The sequence below is a fragment of the Petaurus breviceps genome, unplaced genomic scaffold (genome assembly GCF_028583685.1).
Source record: "Petaurus breviceps papuanus isolate PSGF00001 unplaced genomic scaffold, PetGlider_PUasm1.0 90760, whole genome shotgun sequence".
NCBI classification, from domain to species: domain Eukaryota; kingdom Metazoa; phylum Chordata; class Mammalia; order Diprotodontia; family Petauridae; genus Petaurus; species Petaurus breviceps.
Window position 1 is genome coordinate 3,370,018 of NW_027187338.1, and position 18,238 is coordinate 3,388,255.

Here is an 18,238-nt window from a genome sequence, read left to right on the forward strand (position 1 = left end):
AGCTGAGGCCGCGGCTCCAGAGCACTGGCATCTTCTGACAGCTGCCCCCCCCCCCCTCGCCGCCGCCGCCGCGGCTTTCCCTTCCTCTAGCCACGGTCGCTGCAGCCTTTGGGATGTGCCCGCCCAGGAACCGGCCTCTCCCCCGATTTAGGGCCTGGTGTTCCCAGAGACTCCCCACCCCGCGACCCGCCGGCCCAGCTACCCCCAAATATCCTCAGCCCGCCGCCCTGGAAATGGATCCCGGACTTTGCTGGGTATCCCCCTCCTTCTCCGCACTCGGGGACCACTCCTCATCCCCCACGCTGCGCCTCCCCAGCTCCAACTCTGTCCTGGCTTCTGTGCTCCCCGACCCCCCCTTTCTCAGTCCTGCCCCGTCACATGCCTCCTCAGCCCAGCCTCCGCTTCCCCTTCTCCAGGGTTTGTGTGTGGAGCGGTGGGGGTAAGAGTGGAAGTGGGGGCGAGTTGCTTCTCTTCCAACTTGTGGTGCTGCCTCCTGGGAAGGAGCCGCAGAGCCCCTTCTCCACATCCTCTTCTTCGGCAGAGATGGGTTCCCATACATTAGGGAGTAGTGTGGGGGAAGGAATTGTCCTATCTACCTACCCTGGCCAGGAAGGGTCCCTTTTCCCCTCTCTGCCCCCTCCCGGACCCCTAGTTGTCAGCCTTTGGGACCTAGCAGATCAGAACCTAACCTTCCCCACCAAATTCCCTCTGGGAAGCCTGGAGAGTACCCCCCCTCATCTATATCTAGATCCTTACTCCACACACACCCCACCTCCCATTCAGATCGCTACCCTCCTCCATTCCCCCATTGCTCCAGCTGCCACGAAGTGTGCGGGTGGCTGGGGCAGCAGAGGCCGAGGGGGAGGGGGGTGGCCCTGACTGCACTGTGGCTGCCAAGTAACTGGCAGAATAAAAGCGAGGGTTGGGGGAGGGGAGGGGAGTGAAAGGGGAGGCAGCATTGTTAGGGGCGAGGGCGGGAGGCTGGGAGGGGGCCCTGACTTCCCTTAGAGCCGGGCTAGGCCCTGGGCCCCTAGGCCTCTTGCAGGGTATTGGGGAGGTCCGACTCCCCAGCCTCCAAGCTCATTTCAGAATTTGGGGTGGGGGAAGGGTATGGGACCAGAACAGAACCTCAAACTTCTTCCCCTTCTGACTCCCAAGTCCTCTGACTTCCAGGCCAGGTTTCCCTAAATTTCCTGGCATCATCATTAAATTGCCTCTGTTTCTCTACACTATAGAATGGGTCAAAGGCTTCAATTTACATCCTCTACGAAAGGAGGTTCTTGGGATTTGGGGTAAAAAGGAGCATTATCCCCTATGACCCAACCCCACTCTTCCCACAAATAACCAGTTCTGAGGCTATGGGAAGTAGGAATGTGATTATGAAGTGGGGCACAGGTTTGGTTGAGGAGAGGGAGATAAAAGCAATCTTTTCTGGGATATAACTCCCATGTGTCTAAGGTGGGGGGCGGGGGTAGAACCTATAGAACTGGGAGCTCAGGTCTCCTGAATCCATTTCTCACTGACTCAGGCAGAGATGTGGGCCTAAGCCTTTCTCCCTTTCCACACCTTACCCACTTTGCTTCCAGGAGTCAGAATCTAATCCCAGTCACCTCCTTGCCCCCTCAGGGCCCCAAGCTCAGGATGAAACAGTGTCTGTGGGTGTGGGGGATCCCAGGATAGGTGGGGTTACTGTGATGCCCAGTGGGTGTTCACTGTAACCTCCCAACCACATCCAATGGTACTAGTATAGGTGCTAGTTCTGTTCTAGGGTGTGGGAGAGTGAGATATTGGAAGGGTAGGTTCTGTGGCTGTGGGGTAATGTGGTTGGGGCTTTAAAACACAAGTCTAACAGCTGAGATGACTGGATTTTGGTCTTTGCTCTGATGATGCTTAAGAGAGCCTTAGTCTGGGAAGCTTCCCAAAGACCCTGGCAGGCTCTCTAGGGTGACTAATATCCCCCCTCTTCCTAACCCCTCTGCACTCAAGGGTCTCCACAGGTCCCTGGAGATTGGCATATGGGGAACAGAAACTGGAGAGGGAAGTGGTCAGTATACTGAAGTTACTGATGCTGTATACTGACTTGAGAAGGTGATTGGGATAGAAGAACTAGTTTGCATGGAGGGGAGACCCATATCTGTAGATGAGGAAACCCCTGATGAGGAATGGGACAATTTGTCTGATTACAGAGAGTAGAGAATTCTGGGACCTTCGCTGGAAGGACTGTTCTGCATACCCAGATGGAGAGACTATAGTCTCTAAACAAAATTAACTGGGATGGGTAGACAAGTCTACCTACAGGCTAGGGTGCTTTGGATAAGGTAACTGGTTTGGATACAGAGGGAAGAACCCCGGATGGAATGAATGATCTCTACCCAGAAATCCTGCTTATTCATGGTCCAGGATATAGAGTGTTGGGCTTGCAGTCAGTCAGTCAATAAACATTTATTAAACACCTACTATATGCTAGGCACTGTGCTAAGTACTAGGAATACAAAAAGAGGCAAAAGATAGTTCTTTTTCTCAAGGAGCTTACAATCTACTGGAGAAAACTTGGGTTAGCATTTTGCCTCGGACACTTTACTAGAGGGTCCCTAAATCACTAAGCCTTTCAAAGACTGTTTCCCTTTTTGTAAAATGTGAACAATACTTAGAATGTCTTCTTCTCCCGGTTGTTTCCAGGCTTATGCAAAATACTTTGCAAACTGGTCAGCTTTACACTGGGTGACCTAAAAGTCTTTGTGAAGTTTAAGCTAGTAAAGTTGTGCAAATGTCCATGTGTGATGAGGTAGGGTCCTGGGTTGAGTCTTAGGGACAGAGAGGCCCTGAGGCTTAGTTTCCCTGTGGCTCAGGCCTTCTCCATTCTTCCTCTCCCACTCCCCCTTCTCCCTCCCCTTCTCCTCTCCCAACCTTGCTATGTGGGCCGGATGGGTCCCAGTAATGAGGCTATTAATGAGCCCCTAATGTGCTGTCATGCATATGCAAATGAAGGGAAAGGGACTGAGAGTTCCCTCCTGCTCAGTGCTAGCCCCAGGTCTAGGAAGGCAGAGGTCCTTGGCCCACTTCCCCAATTCCTGGCTGGAGTAGGTCTGCTTATTGGTTCCTCCTCTGGAAGAAAGCCCCCATGGGCACCACCTAAGGAGCACTGGGGGCTGGCTAAAAGATTTGAGAGCCTCTTAGGAAAGAAGCCCTCTGATCTGGTCTGGCCTGAGGCCTCAGGGGGCCAGGCAGCCATGCTTATTGGCACCAGCTGGGCCTCTGGGTAAAGGGAGCCAGCCGGGTGAGCCCCAGATAATGTAGCTTTGTTTTGAGGGTGGCAATCCTGCCTGGCACCCCTGGGCACGGTCTTCAGTGTTACTGTGCCAGCTGCAGGTCCTGTTCATCCACCCCCAGTCGCTGGGGCTGCCTGAGAGGAGTGGGTTGGGGGGGGCGGGGTAGAAGTGAGGTATGATCCCCTAAGTCCTAGCCATCACAATTCCCCCTCCATACCCCTTCCCATTCCCTCTCCACTTCAGGGGGCCTTACCAACCCTTTGGACATCAAGATTTGATCTTCCAACTGCCAAAGGAAGAAGAAATATGACTGGTAGACAGATTTGCTATCTGACCTTGGACAAGGTCACTTAACTCTGCTGATCCTCAGTTTCCTTTTCTGTAAAATGAAGGAGATTGTGCTAAGGTCTCCTTGACCTCTATCAGTGCTAAGATTTTATGTTCAGTGTTCTAAGGCCCCTTCCTCAGTTCTGATAATCTGTGATTTTGGAAGGGCCCTAGATTTGCAATATGGATTAAATTATCTGGATAATGACCAGCATCTCATTTCCTTCTATGATGCATACAGAGACTCTGAAATAGTGAGTTACAAGGAGCAGGGTATCTAGCAGGTCCCCAGCCCTTCTGCTTTTACCCTAGGCCTTTGTCTCCTGCCCCGACCCTCACTTTCCCAGGGTAGGCCCAAACTGCCTGCCATTCAAAAACTCACACACTCCTGGGGTCAGGACTATACTGGCCAGGTCCCAGAGTATCCTTGAAGCTGAGCCACTGGGATTCTTAGATGAGTCTGATTAACTGAGACCAGAGTGTTTGAAACCCTACCTCCACCCTCTTTACTCAAAACTGCCTTCCCTTCTCAGGGGAAATCACCTCTTGATTTCGGATCCCTCCACTTCCACCACCAGATCTGGGCACCAGGGAGCAGAGGAACAGCCTGAAAGCTGGAGTTTAAGCCAAAGGTTTGGGAGCTAGAAGGGGCTGGCTAATAGATCTTCAGGGTCTGGTGGGGCCCGGGCGGGATATCATCATTTCCTGCCCCTGAAATAACAGGAAGTGGGTGCTCCTGATTGGAGGCCATGAACAATGGCAGGCTGGGGCCAGGCCAGTGGAAGAGGAAGGTTCCTTTCCCCCTGGTCCCTCTCCCCCCACCCTCAGAACTAAGTGAGATGGAACCAAGGAGCCTGGCACCTCATCACAGAATACCCAGCTTCTTCTTCTAGGGACCTTAGAGATGACAGGATCATAACATTCAACTGTAATGGACAGACTGGACCTGACCTCTGAGGTCCTTTCCAGTTCCAAGGCTATTATCCTATATGTCAAACTAGGGTGAAAGAAGGTTCAAAGTTCATAGATTTAGAGAGGGAAGGGACTTTGGAGGGCACTTAGTCCAACCTTCCTCACTTTACAAAGGGGAAAACTGAGGCCTGGAGACCTTAAATGATTTGCCGAAGATCACACAGGTGTTAAGTAGTAGAGTCAGGATTCGAACCCAAAGCTTCAGCCTTCAAATCAGTCATTACACTGTCTCCCAAAAAAGCAACATTCTGCCCCCCCATCCCCACCCCCAAGAGATAAATCATTTCTGCCCTGACCTGGAAAAGCTAAAGTGTCTCTCTTGGCAGAGGCGGTGAACTCTAGGTGTGGGATGAGGCCTACATCATCAGAGGTGGCTAATGGTTTGATTTGTTTTGCTTAACTGTATCAATAGCAAAGTACATCTTGGGGAAGGGAGTGATCACTGGTAAGTGACAGGGAGATGAAAAAAGAACAGCAAATAAAGCATTTGTTTAAACGATAAAAACATTTAAATTTTTTAAAAGTTTCTGTAGTGAGTTCGCCTGATCTCAGCACACTGGCAGATCCAGGCTTCAAAAGTGCCTCTGACTCTGTGTCAATATTATTATTGAGTGGCCTTGAACTACCTAGTGGAGATGGCCCTCCAGCCTTTGGCATGACTGACTCCCTTTGAAGAGACCCTGGCTCCCCAGGCCTTCCTGGAAATTTGCTCTTGGTTCCACAGAGCCCAATGGGGGAGGTTCTAGGTGCAAGTATCTTTGAGGGCAGTATTGGGCAAAAGGGGTTGTGGTTGGCTCCAGACATGGGAGTAGGGAACAAGTCCATCACTTGGGTAGGGCAAAGGACAATACGCGGGGCAAGCAGGGCTGAACCCATGGGAGGTTCATGTGCTCTGGGGCACAGGTCTGCTTATCTGTCTTTAGGGGAATCTCTGGGTAGGAACAAGGTCTAGTGCTGTGATTTGGTTGATATAAGGAACTCCCAGATGTGCAGACTTTCTTTACTAATGCACGTGGGCTTCCCTGCCACTTTACTGTGTAGAGCCCTAAGAGTTTACATGAATTCCCTGAGGTCACACAAGCAGTATGTGTCAGAGGCAGGGTTTGAATTCAGGCCTTCTTGGCACCTATACCAGGTTTCTCTGTGTACACAACTCACTATTCCAGTACTACACTGCCTGTCATGGGAATAGCTAACACACACATGTACCCACATATATACATGTATGTATGTATCAGGTTGTTAATATATAGGAACAGACAAAAATATATGCATATATTTTATATAGATTTTTATATATAATCTCCATTTTTGTTTATGTGTAAACACAGAGAGGATACTGTGCAGTGTCTTACCAAGAGCAGGGACTGGAAATGTGTGTTTGTGCGCATGCGTGCGTGCATGTGCGTGTGTGTGTGTGTGTGTGTGTGTGTATTTTTGTTTGTTCCAATATACTTACAATTGGGGACTAGATTTTGAGTCAGAAAATAAGGATTCCAGTTCTTTCTCTGCTATTTGGTATTGGCATGACCTTGAGTTAGGTGACACCCTCTCTGGGTCTCAGTTTCCCCGTTTGCAAACTGAGGGGTATGGACCAGACGACCTCTAAGGTGCCTTTCAGTTCTAAATCCTTGTTCCTAATGATAACAATGAGGATGATAAGGATAGCTAGCATTTATTGTAGTCTCTGAAGGTTTTCGAAATTTTCTACAAACATTATCACATTCACTCCTCACAACAACCACCCTGTTGGGTAGGTGCTAGTATCACCCTCATTTTATGGATGAGAAAACTGAGAGCCGGAGAGGTAAGTGACCTGCCCAGGACCATACAGATAATAAACACCAGAGGTAAGATTCTAACCCAGTTCTTCCTCACTCCCAAGGCCCACACTGTATTCTGCTGTGTGTTGAGTTCTTTACTAGGTAATAGAAACAGAGAATTTAATAAGACGTGGGTCTTGCCCGCATGGAGCTTACAGTCTAGTAGAGGATAAGACACAAGTACAGATAGCTCTAATGTGTAATATGACGCAATAGGGATCTCTGTGTGTCTCCCTTTCTTGCTGTGTGTGTGTGTATGAGGTTGGGGGAGGGAGTGGCTGAGAAGGGTGGTCATTTGCTCCTTCTCTTCCTTCCCTTAGCTCAAGCTCCTGTGGCTGCCTTTGGGAGACCAGAAAATGTCCATGAATTACAGATGCCGAAAACCCTCTGCACTAATTATAGAGTGAAAGGGTGGGCTGCCTCAGCCTCATCTGAGCTCTGGTCCCTGCCTGGGCTCATCCCTATTCCTCTGCCTTCCTCTGGGGTGGGGCTGTCCTTACCTCTGGGCCTGCTGTTGTCCCCTCCCCTTCCCACCAGGTGCCTCACTTCCTGCCATGTCAGAGTGGCCAGCCTAGGCAGGAGTCTCTGCCTGTCCTGCATTCCCATCTTCTGAGCTCAGCGCCAGGCTATCGGTGGCACCTGTGTCCTTCCCCAAGTAGCAGGGGAGCATGATGAGAGATTTCTCCCCTTCCCCCTAAGGTTGCCCCTCAGAAGAGAGGACCCCTACTTCCTTAGAGGGGTAGAGGCAAAGGAGCAGCAGGCAATGTGCTCTGGGGGGTTGTCACTTAGAGGATGAGGAATAGGGGTCTGATCCCCTGACACCCTGCCCCAGTGTGTACTTTGTTGTCTAATATGGTGGAAACAGCACCCCATCTTTCAGAGAGCCTGGGTTTGGGTCTTACATGTGTTAATTCCTAGTTGACATTGAACAAATCTCTTATGCTCTCTGGGGGAGTTCCATCTTGGCAAAGAGAAGAAGGTTGTATTAAGTGACCATTAACATCCTTTCCCATTCTACATCTGTGAACCTACCCTTTGCCCTAGTGTGAGACATAAGATCATAGGTTAACAGAGCTGGAGAGGAACGTAGAGTCCAGTCCTCTCATTTTACAGATGAGGAAATGTAGAGGTTAAGTGACATGCCCAGGATCACATAGCTAGTAAGTATCTGAGGTAGGATTCAAACCTAAGTCTTCCTGATTACAAATCCAAAGTTATTTCACCCCTATTCCCCAGCCAAGTCATAGGCAGAGAATCATAAACTCTCATGGAGGAACCATAGTGGTCATCAAGCCCATCCTGTGCCTGAGCAGGGATTCACCCTACAACATCCCTTAGAAATGATCATTCAGGTACCTGAGTTCAAATGCAGCCTCATACACTTAATTAACACTTAATTAACATGTGACCTGGGGCAAGTCACTTAAACCCAATTGCCCCGCTTTCCCCCCTCCAAAAGCAAAAAGAAAGGAAGGAAGAATCATTCAGCCTCTATTATTGGATAGTCCCCGGCAGTGGGGACCTCACCACCTCCTGAGGCAGCCCATGCTACTGGCAGACAGTCCCAACAGTGTATGTTTGTTTCTTTGTTTTCAGGAATTTTTAAAAAGTATTTTATTCGTGCTTTTTTTTTTTGGTAAACAACACTGTTAGTCAATTAGCATTTATTAAGCACCTACTATATGTCAGGTACTGTGCTAAGGGCGGAGGATACAGAGAAAGGCAAAAACACAGTCCCTTCCTTCCAGGACCTCGCCTCCTGCTGAGGGAGACAACATGCAAACAGCTGGTGTTTGCAGCATAATGGAGATACTTAGCAGAGGCAATGGACTAAGACCAAGGAGGACTGGGAAGTCTTTTCCAGCCCCTGCTCTTGGTAAGCTAAGGAAGACTGGGAAGCCCTTTCAGAAGAAGGAACTTTAGCAGCCACTTGAAGGAAGCCAGGAGGTAAAGATGGAGAAGGGAGAGAGTTCTAGGCATGGGGGAACAGCCAGTGTAGCATCCAAATGACACTCTGTCCCTTGTAATAAAGTACAGTTAAACAAACAGTAATAATAGCTGACATTTCTAGAGCCCTAAATGGTTTGCAAAGCACTTTACAAATATTCTTATTTGAGTCTCATAAGATCCCTTGGAAGGTAAATGCTGTTATTATCCCCATTTGACAGATGAGGAAACTGAGGCAAGGGGTTTAAGCAGCTTGCTCCAGGTCACACACTAGGAAGGGCCTGAGGCGGGATTTGAACACAGGTTTTTCTGACTCCAGGTCCATCATTCTGGTCCAGTGCATCACCTTGCTGCTATAATAACACATGGAACATGGCTGACCATGCAGGCCAGGCTTTGCACCCAGAATCCTCTATGTCTCTGAGGAGGAGCAGGAGGCATACTTCACCAGATGACATCACCATTGGTCACTGTAATGATCAGAAGTCCTTCCATGTTGTTTACTGTGGTCATTGTTGAAAGGCCGGCCTGCTTCTGCTTACTTAACTCTTCATCAGTTTGTGAGCCTTCCTGAAATCCTCTGAATTCCTTATGTTTGTCATTTCTTACAGGGCAGTCATATACTCCATCACATTTGTATGCCACAGTTCATTCAGTCATTCCCTGGGCAGTGGCCTCCTTATCTCCATCCTATCCCTTGCTACTAAACTTAAGAGTTCTAATTGTTACACAGTTTTTCCTTATATTAGATTGAAGTGTGTGTCTCTGGTGACTTTTGTATTCCTTGCTCTGCCCTCTGGGGTCAAGTGGAAGAAATCAAATCCCTCTTCAATATGATGGCTTCAGATACTTGAAGAGATTCATCATGTCCCCGCTCTAACCCCAGATCTTCTCTTCTTCCTTCCAAACACCCCCAGCTTTTTCAAACAATCGTCAAAGACTCCCCCTCTGCATCCCTGCACATTTCCTCTGTCTCCTTTCACAGGCCAGCATCCTGTTTGCTATGGAGACTGACTGCTTGGAGGCTTGGTACCTGAGTCTGGGATTTATGTTTTGAGGAATTGACTTCTCTCTCTGTTCTTGGCTTTTATCTTCTAGTTGAGGCAGCTGGGACCTCGGCAGACCCAAGGATTTCGCCTTCAGGTGACCTCTCCCTACAAACACCTGCTCTGGTTCAAGACACCCCTCCAGACACCCCACCGGCCACAAAGAGCCCTCTAGGGAGTGCTCAGCCCCCAGCTTCCCCCACACTAGAGTTGGCAACCTCTCTAGAGCAGACAGTCCCCCAGAAGGAGGACCCTCTCCTGACAGAAGAGAAAAGTGGGACTCTTGCACCACCCCCCAGAGGGACTCCCCAGGACTCCAAGTCCCCTGCCAGGAGCAGCCAGTCATCCCCAATCGCTGCCCCAGGCTCCACCAGCCCCAGTCCTAGACAAGGTAGGTGTATACTCCTTCCTGTACTCCCTTCCCATGCCCAGAGGCCGAGCTCCATTTCTTCTGGGGGAGGGATATGAGCCCTAACATAACCCAGTCCCCAGAAGCCTGGGTTGCTGCTTGTTTCTCTTGACTTAAGGTAGAGACTTCTCTTTCTCCCATCTGGGAAATGGAGGCTTGTCTCAAAAGGAGGCTGAAACTTGTAGTGACTTTCAGTTAATTCCAATTCTTGTTTCACCCCACATGGTGCCCAGATGCCAAGAAAGCTGGAGAAAGACACAAACTGGCAAAAGAGCGGAGAGAGGAGCGGGCCAAATATCTTGGTGAGTAGAACATTGGGGAGACAGAGGGGAGGGATAGAAATCCTTTAGAGGATCCTCCGGACTGTGAAATCCCACAGAAGGGGCTGACTCACTCTGATCAAGGCTCAGTTTCTCTCCCTGCTCTTATGAGTCAAGGTATCATGATCTGATAGAAGAGATTTTGGTGTAGTCAGAGGACCTGAGTTCAAATCCCAGGTCTACCACTTAAACTACCTCAGTTTCCCAATCTATAAATTGGGGACAATGATAACACCTTCTTCCCAGGGTTGTTGAGAGGATATGATGGAATCATATTTGTAAAGTGCTATATAAATGTTAGCTATTATTATTACTTCTCTGACCTTGGGCAAATGACTTCTTTTTCTCAGTCTCAATTTCCTCCTAAAGAGCCCATTGACCTTGATGGTGTCTAAAGCTCCTTCCAGCTGTAAATGCTATGATCACCACGGTGCCTCTGCTCTTGAGCTCCTGGTCTTAATCCAGTTGATTTCAACAATGAAGCATCTACTATGTACAAGGCTTTGTTTTTAACACTGATGCAAAACCAAAAGGAAAAAGTTCCTGACCCCAAGGAGTTTATAAATCTTCCAAGGGGGAATCACCTTGTACAGAGATAAGTCAATAGAAAATATATTCGGAAAAATGTAACAGAAAGGCAGAAAGCAATCAGGAGCTTTCTCTCCTAAGAGCCTCTCATGATATTCAAATGGAGCCTTGAAGAGAGGGAGGGATTATTCTCAGAGTCAGAGGTGAGGGAAGAGAGCGTTCTAAGCATGGAGGGCACAGCCTTTGCAAAGTCATGGAGGAGGGAGAAAGGCTGTTTTGTATGGGGAACAGCAGGGAAGCAATTTGGCTGGACCTTAGAGTGCCCAAGGAGGAGTAATGGGGAATTAATCTATAAAAATAGGCTAGAGCTAGATTGTGGTGCTTTGAATAACCAACTGAAGCATTTGTAATGATGTTGATGATGATGATAACTAGTGTTTATATTGCCTTTAAGGTTTGCAAATCAGCTTTACACGTGTTAACTCATTTGTATTTTATCCTAGAGATAGCAGGTCATTGAGAAGTTTCTTGAGCAGGATAGTGGCATGATGGGACCTGTACTATAAGAATAGCATTTTGGCAGTTGGGTGGAGGATGGATTGGAGAATTAGTAGCTAGATAGAGTAGTGCTAGACTTGGAATGAGCAAGATTTGAGTTCCAGATTCTTTGTCAGACACTAACTGTGGGACCCTGAGCAAGTCACTTTCTTCTCTGGGCCTCAGTTTCCTCATCTGTAAAATTAAGAGATTGGACTCCATGGTCTTTAAGGTCCCTAAATCTCTGATCCTAGGGGAGGGACTGGAATCAGAGAATACAATTGAGAGATTATTGCAATAGCATCAGTGATAGCTGATGAAGACCTGAACTAGTATGGCAGCTGTATGAGTTAAGAGAAGGGGATAAATGGGAGAGATGTTGTTAAGGGAGAATTGATAGAGACTTAGCCACTGATTGAGTCGGGGGCAAGGGGTGAGGGAAGAGTAGAAGACAGCTCTGAGTTTGGCAGCCAGAGGGGTGAGAAAGATGGCAGTGCCTCTGGCAAATATAGGGACATTGGGAGGACAGGTTGGTTTAGGAGGTAAGAGATAAGCCTGCTTTTCTTCATGAAGCTTCCTGTTGAGATCAGAGTAAGAGTGAAGACAAAAGAATGGCACCAATCAGGGCAGCCTTTGGGGAGGAACTGAATTTGGACTAAGATGATTGTGACAAGTTCCCCGTTAATTTCCCTGGCAGCGGCCAAGAAAGCCATGTGGCTGGAGAAGGAGGAGAAGGCCAAAGTCCTGCGTGAGAAGCAGCTCCAGGAGCGGCGCCGACGGCTCGAGGAGCAGAGACTCAAAGCGGAGCAGAGGAGGGCAGCACTGGAGGAGAGACAGCGACAGAAGCTGGAGAAGAACAAGGTATGTGCGAGTCTATGAGGCAGCTTGGTTCTGGGTCTGCCCACATGTCCATGTAGGAGTTCCTTCTGCAATGAAGGGTGAAAAGAGAAAAGATGGTGTTGGAAGCAAGATGGTAGAGTGACCTAGGAGTCAGGAGAATTCCAGTACCCTCTCAGGCATTTACTAACTTAGTGACCTCTTTGAACCTCAGTTTCCTCATCTGTAAAATGAAGATAATAATGGTTTATGTCACAGGATGGTCCTAAGGCTGAAATGAAATATATGCAAAGCCTTCTGTTTGTAAACTGTTAAAAGGCTATATTTCTATTAAAATTACTACATTTAAAATTAAATAAAAAATTTTAAGTTTAAGTTAAAAAATAAAAGTTATTTAAAATTGTTATATATTAGCTGTTTTTTTATTAGAGGCTGTTTTTGTATGCACATACATGTGTTCGTATCTCTGTGCACATGCCTGTGGGAACTTGTGCTGACAATGGAGGCCAAAGACCAGGATTCGAATCCTACTTTTTTTACTTAGCTGTCCAGATGACCTTAGACAAGTGACTTCTCACTCTCCTCGTCTGTCAAATGAGAAGGTTGAGCTAAATGGCTCCTATAGTGCTTACTTACTCTAGAACTATGATCCCCTTGCTGTTCAATCTTTGATTTAATATGCACCAAGTCTGTGCTTGTATGTCTGTGAATCTGTGTGTGTCTTGCAGGAGGATTAGTGGAGGGTTGTGGCTGGTGAGGGCAGTCTGGGGGAAAGGGAAGGAGAGCTCATCTGGGATGGATAAGCAGCCCTGTCCTATGCCCTCCATATAGAGCTCTCCACTGAGCCCTCCAGAGGTCCTGCCCTCAGCAAACCCCAAGTTCAAGTGAGGAGACACTTTTCAGAAGGGAGATATTATATTCCCTAGAAATGACCTGAAAATCATTTTTTAAAAGCAAAGAACAAGCAAGATGTGATGATGTGGCATAAACCTGTAGCCTCTGCTGCTGGGCAGGGACAGGAGGGAATGAGAATGTATATGGTGCTTACTGTGAGCCAGGCACTTTACAGATATGATCTCATTTGAGACTCACAACAACCCTTCCAGGTTGGTACCATTATTTTTTACAGTTGAGGAAACTGAGGCAAACAGAGGTTAAATGGCTTGCCTAGGGTCACACAGCTAGCAAGTGTTTGAGGCTAAATTGGAACCCAGATCTTCCTGATTCCAGGTTCAGTGATCTCTCCGCTGTGCCCCCTGCTACCTCGGAGGCTGAGGGTAGTGCGTTGTCTGAACTCAGGAAATGCCAGGCTTTTTGTGAGGATCAGATGGCTGCATAAATACTAGTTGTTATTGTGATCCTAGGTGGCCCAGTGGATAGAGCACCAGCCCTAGAGTCAGGAAGACCTGAGTTCAAGTTTGACCTCCAATATGTATTAGCTATGTGACCATAGGCAAGTCATTCGACCCTGTTTGCCTCAGTTTTCTTAAATGTAAAATGGGTGGAGAAGGAAATGGCAAACCATTCCAGTATTTTTGCCAAGAAAACCCCAAATGGGGCCCCAAAGAATTGGACACAACTGAAAAAGAACTAATTAACAACAACAGTAACAGTCATGCTCATGGCTTATCTAAGTAGGCTTCCCAGAAGGGAGAGTTTTTGAACCTCCTTCTGCAGGAAAAAAAATTCATTGAAGATGAATTAACCCCTGATCCCACCCCACCCCCAGGAACGTTACGAAGCTGCCATCCAGAGGTCAGTGAAGAAGACGTGGGCAGAGATCCGGCAGCAGCGCTGGTCCTGGGCAGGAGCCCTGCAGCAGAATTCCCCAGGACATAAGAACAGTGAGTGGGCAGATTTGTGGGCATGGGAGGGGCTGGGGGTGGTGGCAGGGATGTTGGACTTGTCCCAGAGTACTGGAGTAGGTGGGAGGGGAGGGGGGAGAACTGTAGTGTGTAGAGGGGGTGTGGCGGGCTGCTGCTGGTATGGATCGATTCATGGATTGCAATATCCCCAGCCCACCCTACACCTGGGCCCATGAGGTAGCAACACCAGGGCTAAAGAGGGGCTGTGGATGCTGGAGGGGAGCATGCGGGAAGATGGGCGCAGTGCAGGGACCCGGGGATTGGTTAAAGGTGCACCTCATCTTATATGATGGATATGTTTCTGAAAAGTGCAAAAATTGAAATTTTGTAAATTGAATCCTTCCCATTGCCTGCCATTATCGTCTCAGAGAGATGTCTTCATCTTCAGTTTTCATTCAGTAAGCAGACTCCTAACACTTGAGCTGAAATTTCCCTGATTTCTTGCAAGTAATTAATGATCTGTAAACAAGTACCATAACATACTCAGAGGAGTTCTTATTTAAGATAATTACCCTCTAATTTATCTGTTAAATAAATTGGATTTGTTTTTTTTTTGGTACGTGAGTTCTCATGAAGTGGGACCCGTTGTACTTTGGGCTGACCTCCACATCCAGGGCAGACTGTGTTTGTATCTGTGTAGTTGTGTATGTGAATGTCTTGGTGCGTATCTATCATCAGCCATGTGTATTTTGTGTCTCCCTGTGGATAGTTGTGTGTACATGTGCTGATGTTTATGATGTCTTAAGATACTGGTGTATCACAGGATACTGTGTGTAGGTCTGCATGTTACCATGTACTTCTGTGCTTGTGTGTCTTTGAATGTTCATGGGGGCTGGTGTGTCATTGTGCATCAGAGGCAATGGGGAGATAGTGGCAAAAGATTGTAGCTTTGACCTGGGTTCAAATCCCAGGGGATTTTTGGTCCCAGCAAGTCATACCATCTCTCAGGCCTCAATTTCCTCATCTGTGAAATGAGGGGATTGTACTAAACTGGGAGTTCTTAACCTGAGATCCATGGACCTCTTAGAAGTCCATAGATCGATTTCAAAGAATTTATGAATTTGGATGGAGAAAAAAATACATCTTTATTTTCAGTAACTTCTAACTGAAATTTAGCATTTCCTTCAGTTATGAAAAAAATGAGCCCAAAAAAGAAGAGGGCCTTAGGCTTCACCAAAGGGGTCCAAAATGCATTAAAAGGATTAAGAACCTCTTGACTAGATGATGCCCAAGTTCCTCACCACTCCAAATCCTGATTCTATGTATTTGTATGTTTTTTTCTCTGTTTCTGTGTATCTTTATTTGTGGAGGTGCTTAGATGAAGGGTCAGCAGGGCTGAGGATGTCAACTCAGATTCAGAATGTGAAGACTGTGGGGTCTGAAAAGTACTGAGGCTGGAGAGCTGTCAGGGGTGTGAGCAGTTGTGATGGCATTAGCAGCAGGGGTGGGCACAGTGTGGAAGAGGGGGCTATGTCACACATTAAGGCCATCTCTGGCCAGAGAAAGATCCAGTCTCAGTAGTCCTCCCTGGGAAAGAAGACCACAGACTGTGCCCCCTTAGAAGTGTGCCCCTTTCCCTAGCCTGGCCCTTTCCCTGACAGAGCAATCATGTCTCCCCTCCTGGGGCTGAATCTATCCCATGCCCCTCCCTGCCCTTTCCCCTCCCTTCTTCTCCTGGTCCTCCCTTCCTCTCCCTTTCCTCTTGAACCTGCTTGAAAGAGCACCCTGCATGGAAGGCCCTATTGGGCGCCCCTGGCTTCCTGGCCCCAGGCCTGGCCCTCTCCTTCCCCTGGCTTCCTGGCCCCAGGCCTGGCCCTCCCCTTTCCCGGCCCTCGGCTCTAATGCCCATGTCTTTTCCCCTCCAGGTGGAAGCGGGTGCTCCATGTCGGCAGTAAACCTGCCTAAACACGTGGACTCTATAATCAACAAGCGTCTCTCAAAATCCTCTGCCACGCTCTGGAACTCCCCCAGTAGAAGTAAGAGGCCCACCCAGCCCAGTCTGCCATTGCCCAGAGGCAACCCCAGAAATAGGATTGCTCCCCAATCCCAGCCTAGGCCCTGGCCCTGTCTGAGACCCAAGCCACTTGGCAGGAAGGTGGTAGAAGGGGTTCGTATTAGGCCAGGGGTCAGACTAGATGACCCCTAAGGTCCTATCTGGTTCTGGGGTTCTGTCGTTCTGTAGTTTAGGGAAGCATCCTAAGCCTCATCACTAACATGTAAGGCTCCATGGTCATCACGAGGCCATAGTTACTGAGAACTGAGATGTGTATCCAGGGCCAGAGGAGCAGGACAGGCAGAAGGCCATGCCCCCAGCTTCAGGATACAATCCTAAGGATCAGAAGACCCATGCTGGGGCTGCCAGAGCCTGGAAGACTGCTAACCCCCTTCTCAGGCAGGGAGACAGGGCCTGAGCCAAACAGTAAGAGAGGAAGCGCTGCTCCCATGGCTCCAGGTCTAAACTGACCAAGAAAGAGGTAGAGGGGCTTGGGGCCCAAGCAAATTCACAGTCGGTTGGCGTATGGTCTGGGCATTGTCTCCCTCTGTTTTCTTGTTGGACTTTTGCAGTGCCCCTCCTTGCCAAGGGGTTGGAGGGGCATTTGGGATGGGCTGGTGCCAAGGACACAACCCTTGGTCCCATGGTAGCTCCTCTCCCAAAGAAGCACCAGATGTGTCTTCAGAGACAAGAATCTAGAAGGGTGGCACTGCCCTCACTCCCAGATAGCACCGTGCCCACATGCCAGCCTGTGAAGTGGTGGATTTAGGAGGGTTTTGGAGGTGGTGGGGGAGTTATTTATAAGCTCCTTCAGCCTTTGTTTGATTGTTCAATTGCCTGGCAACCAAATCAGCTGCTGCTGGCCCCACCTGACTGAGAAGGGGTAAAAATAGATGAAGCAGCTGAGGGACTGGGAGAGGCAGCAGGGGCAGCTGGGCAGGCAGAGCAGGGCATGGGGACACCTCCAGAACCAGTGACTGGCTCAGGGCAAGAAGCCACTTCACCTGGAAGGAGAGTGAGACCTCCTTATGGCGACGGCGCCCACGCCTAGGATGAGCCCTGCCCTTCCTAGGGGCATAGGGTAGCAGTTGGCAGTGCCCCTGAATGTTTGGCCCTGGCTTCCCCTCCTGAGTCCTGTGTCAACAGGCCAGGTGCCTTCTTTGGTCTGGGTCAGGGGGGAGGTCAAGAGGACATTCCTGAGCTATGTTGGCCTTCTCCAGAGCTCGGTATCAGTGTGAACTCTGGCTAGTGCCGGAGCCAAGGTCAATATTGAATGGAACAGGGCTTGTCATATTCCTGGGGAGTGGTCGCCTATGAGGCCAGGGCAGAAGAAATGATGCATGTGAGACTAGGGGAGGGAGGAAACAGATTGGGGGGGTCAGTCTGTGTGTGTGTGTGTGTGTGTGTGTGTGTGTGTCTGTGGAGAACTGTATATGGGTCCTTGGGCATGTCCATGTGTGGTTGTCGTGTGCCTGGTTGGGTCTCACAGTCTACCCCAGGGTTGTAACCATCTGGGGATCCAGACAGGAGGTAACTGTTTCTACCTTCTTTCCCCCATCCCTCCCACCCCAGATCGGAGCCTACAGCTGAGCCCCTGGGAGAGCAGCATAGTGGACCGACTGATGACGCCTACACTGTCCTTCCTGGCCCGGAGCAGAAGTGCAGTGACCCTGCCGGGCAATGGCAAGGACCAGGGTAGGGGGGCATGCCGTGGCTCCCAGGGAGGGAGGAGAGCTGGGAAGCAATGCGGACTCAAGGTGGGGGAACCAGGGACCTGGCCATCCAGATGGCAGGGATATGAGGGCAGTGGGCATAGGTGCTAGGGAACTCCCTGTCCCTGGGGGCAAGCATGGTGTCATAAAGCTCTAGCATCTCTCAATCAGGCCCTTCTATCCAAGTCCTTGCCTTACACAGCCCTGGCAAGGGGGGAATCTAAGGAGGATTATTACTATTTTATATATGATGAAACTGAGACCTGAAAAGGTAGTGACTTGTCCAAAGTTACGTGGTCAGAGCTAGGATCTGAACCTTGGGCCCTTAACTTCAAGGTCAGAGTTTTTTTGAGGGTCCTGTGCCATCTCCTATATCCAGTGTGTTCCTCCCCAGTGGTCCCCATGTGCCCTCGCTCTGCTTCGGCCAGCCCCCTGACCCCCTGCAGCACCCCTCGGAACCTCCACCGATGTGCAGCTGCTGAGCGCAGGAAGACAGCAGGCAGCAGCCCTGCCACTCCTCGACGTCGGCCTGAAGCCTCCCCAGTGAGTGCCATTCTGACCCCAGACCTGCTCAGGGGATGTAGCCTGGGGTCACTGAGTGACCAGAGGTGGGGGTGAGGGAAGGAGCCATTGCTGACTGATGGATTTTTTCA

The 18,238-nt window shown here is 49.2% G+C and overlaps 1 protein-coding gene across 4 annotated transcripts in view; it reads left to right on the forward strand.

The window, feature by feature from the left end:
* Positions 1 to 18,238, forward strand: part of MAP7D1 (MAP7 domain containing 1) — a 29,283-nt gene that overhangs the window by 866 nt on the left and 10,179 nt on the right. Inside the window, exons 2-8 of one of the 4 annotated variants that reach the window (XM_069067937.1) lie at positions 9,437 to 9,775; positions 10,027 to 10,095; positions 11,876 to 12,039; positions 13,745 to 13,859; positions 15,746 to 15,856; positions 17,446 to 17,556; positions 17,980 to 18,128. In XM_069067937.1, the coding sequence (XP_068924038.1) occupies positions 9,437 to 9,775; positions 10,027 to 10,095; positions 11,876 to 12,039; positions 13,745 to 13,859; positions 15,746 to 15,856; positions 17,446 to 17,556; positions 17,980 to 18,128 (1,058 nt within the window). Of the gene's footprint in view, positions 1 to 9,436; positions 9,776 to 10,026; positions 10,096 to 11,875; positions 12,040 to 13,744; positions 13,860 to 15,745; positions 15,857 to 17,445; positions 17,569 to 17,979; positions 18,129 to 18,238 lie in introns of all 4 variants that reach the window. The other 3 variants (XM_069067935.1, XM_069067939.1, XM_069067938.1) reach the window with 3 other exon arrangements.